The sequence below is a fragment of the Nestor notabilis genome, unplaced genomic scaffold, assembly GCF_000696875.1.
Source record: "Nestor notabilis isolate BGI_N333 unplaced genomic scaffold, ASM69687v1 scaffold13842, whole genome shotgun sequence".
Taxonomy (NCBI): Eukaryota; Metazoa; Chordata; class Aves; order Psittaciformes; family Psittacidae; genus Nestor; species Nestor notabilis.
The window spans coordinates 1-2003 of record NW_009917980.1 but is presented as its reverse complement, the minus strand read 5'-3'; the positions used below and the strand labels follow the sequence as shown (position 1 = coordinate 2003).

The window sequence follows — 2003 nt, the reverse complement described above, 5'->3', positions numbered from 1 at the left end:
GTATAAGAATACGTAGTTTATTTGCTGGACGGAATATCCAGGATTTGTTTCTTTCTGTATGTAAGCTACAGGTTCAGATTTTGAATGGTTAATCCTCACTACTTATAATTCTTTTGCATGTATCCATAAGCTGTGAACAAAAACATCTGTTATGCAGGTCCTCTCTTGCCTCCCACCAGCAAAAGCATGGCTTTGAGACCTCTGAGTGGACTGTAACCATTCATCACCCATAAAGAAACATCTGGCATTTTTAAAAAGGCACATGAGAGTGACATTTTTTGAAAAGTCAGATCCAGCTCTGAATACAACCCAGAGAAGTCTATCCTCTAAGTGACTTTAGAGGTACTGAGATGTATTTTTAAGACCTGCATCCACTGGCATCTGCTCCTAGTCTCTGCAAGAACTGTGTCTTGATCATGTTGCAATACCCTTGTCAAGTACGCCTATGAATTCTGGAAGTGTTAGAAACATTTCAAAGAACTTAATACCAGTGGGGAATGAAGCTAAAATCTGTACCTTGCATGCATTTATGATTGATTAGCCTTTGAAAACTCCCTGAAGCCTACCTGGCTGCTAGGAGACTTTCAGAAGAGCCCACACAGGGTCAGCACATCAATTCGTTGAAGCAGAAGAAAATAAAATCTTGCCAGGAAGAAGGGAGACAAATCCTTTCTGCACTCCCTAACATCAGTCAGCTGTTGGAGTGCATGCTGACATCTCTCAATCCCTCACAAAGTGAAGTGACACTATTGCTGAGACCCATTCAGCCATAAAAAAACCACATTCTTCCCTACAGACAGCTCCAGAAATTAGATTCAGCTCTTGATCTCAGCTGATGGCCACTGCTGCCTTCATGCCAGTGTGTCTATGGGCTTGGGTACTACAGGCAGAAGCAAAACAAAAGGGAGGGAAAGGGAGAAAATAAAATTAAAATGTCATTTCCTTTTTCCAAAATGAAGAATTGTATTCTTAAACCTTTAAACATGCTTGTTTACTTACAGAAAGAGCATTTCAGGCACAAAAGGTTTGAGTATCAGTCACATATCACGTTAAATTGTAATAGTATCAGGATTGTCCCATGCAGTGCTGAAAGCTATATTATCCCCTATCACGAAGTCGAAGTTGTTGGTTTTGTATACATACATATATATAAAGTATGCATCTTTCACACTATGGTCTCTTGGTCTGAGTTGACTTCAGTAGGGTTTATGTAACAACAGTATCTGTCATAAGGGCTGTTTTCCTTGTAAGAGCAGACTATGATACTGTCTTTAGGAGCAACAAAAATGTTGTCTTCAATGTCAGGGCCAGCAGTGCTGTCCCTGGTAGGAGAAGAGGTCTCCTTTTCCAAGGCACTGTACACGGCACCATCACTCACTAACACATTCCCTGGCATCTCTGGGTAACAGGTCTCCAGGTAGCTCAGCATCTCCTCTTGCTCCACCTTTCTGTTGAAGCTCCTGCACTCTCCCATGGCGGCAGTGGTGGTGGTGCAGACGGACACAGAGTCCTTGCCCCGTAGCACTCTCCTGTTCTTCTGGTATGCCTTCTTGGCCAGCCTGTTGCATCTCATCCTGCCACACTCCAGGTCTGAGGGGGTTCTCAGCAGCCTCAAGACGTCCCGATCCCTGACTTGCTTGTAGCACGAACACTTGTTTTTCTTGGGCCATTTGGTGCAGCCGTCGGTCTTTCTGGCGAGAGCAATAGCAGCGATGCCTGGCAGGCAGATGGCTGGCCCAATGGCCAGCAGCGGGATGTCCCCCAGGGTCTCCCCCTTCATGCCAGACACGGTGAACATGAAACCGAACACCAGGAAGACGCTGACCAGAGCCACCACCAGCCCTGTCCGGGGGTTGATGTTGTCGGGTCTCATGGTCCTCGCCATCCTGATGGCTTGCAAAGGATCACTTCCTTTCACCGAGGCGGCCGCTCAGGGCAGGGGATGTGTGCTCCCCAGCAAGTGGCTGAAGTTTCTCGGGCAGTGAAGCACGGAGAGCCCCGAC

General features: G+C 46.4%; 1 protein-coding gene across 1 annotated transcript; it reads right to left on the bottom strand.

Moving 5' to 3' along the window:
- Window positions 1–1165: 1165 nt before the first annotated feature.
- Window positions 1166–1885, bottom strand: TMEM215 (transmembrane protein 215). The gene has a single exon (XM_010009494.1). The coding sequence runs from the start codon at window positions 1883–1885 to the stop codon at window positions 1166–1168; it is 720 nt and encodes a 239-aa protein (XP_010007796.1).
- Window positions 1886–2003: the final 118 nt, after the last annotated feature.

What these genes read in the sequence shown, in the direction of transcription:
- TMEM215 (XM_010009494.1), bottom strand. Translation starts at nt 1,885, where the DNA reads ATGGCGAGGACCATGAGACCCGACAACATCAACCCCCGGACAGGGCTG.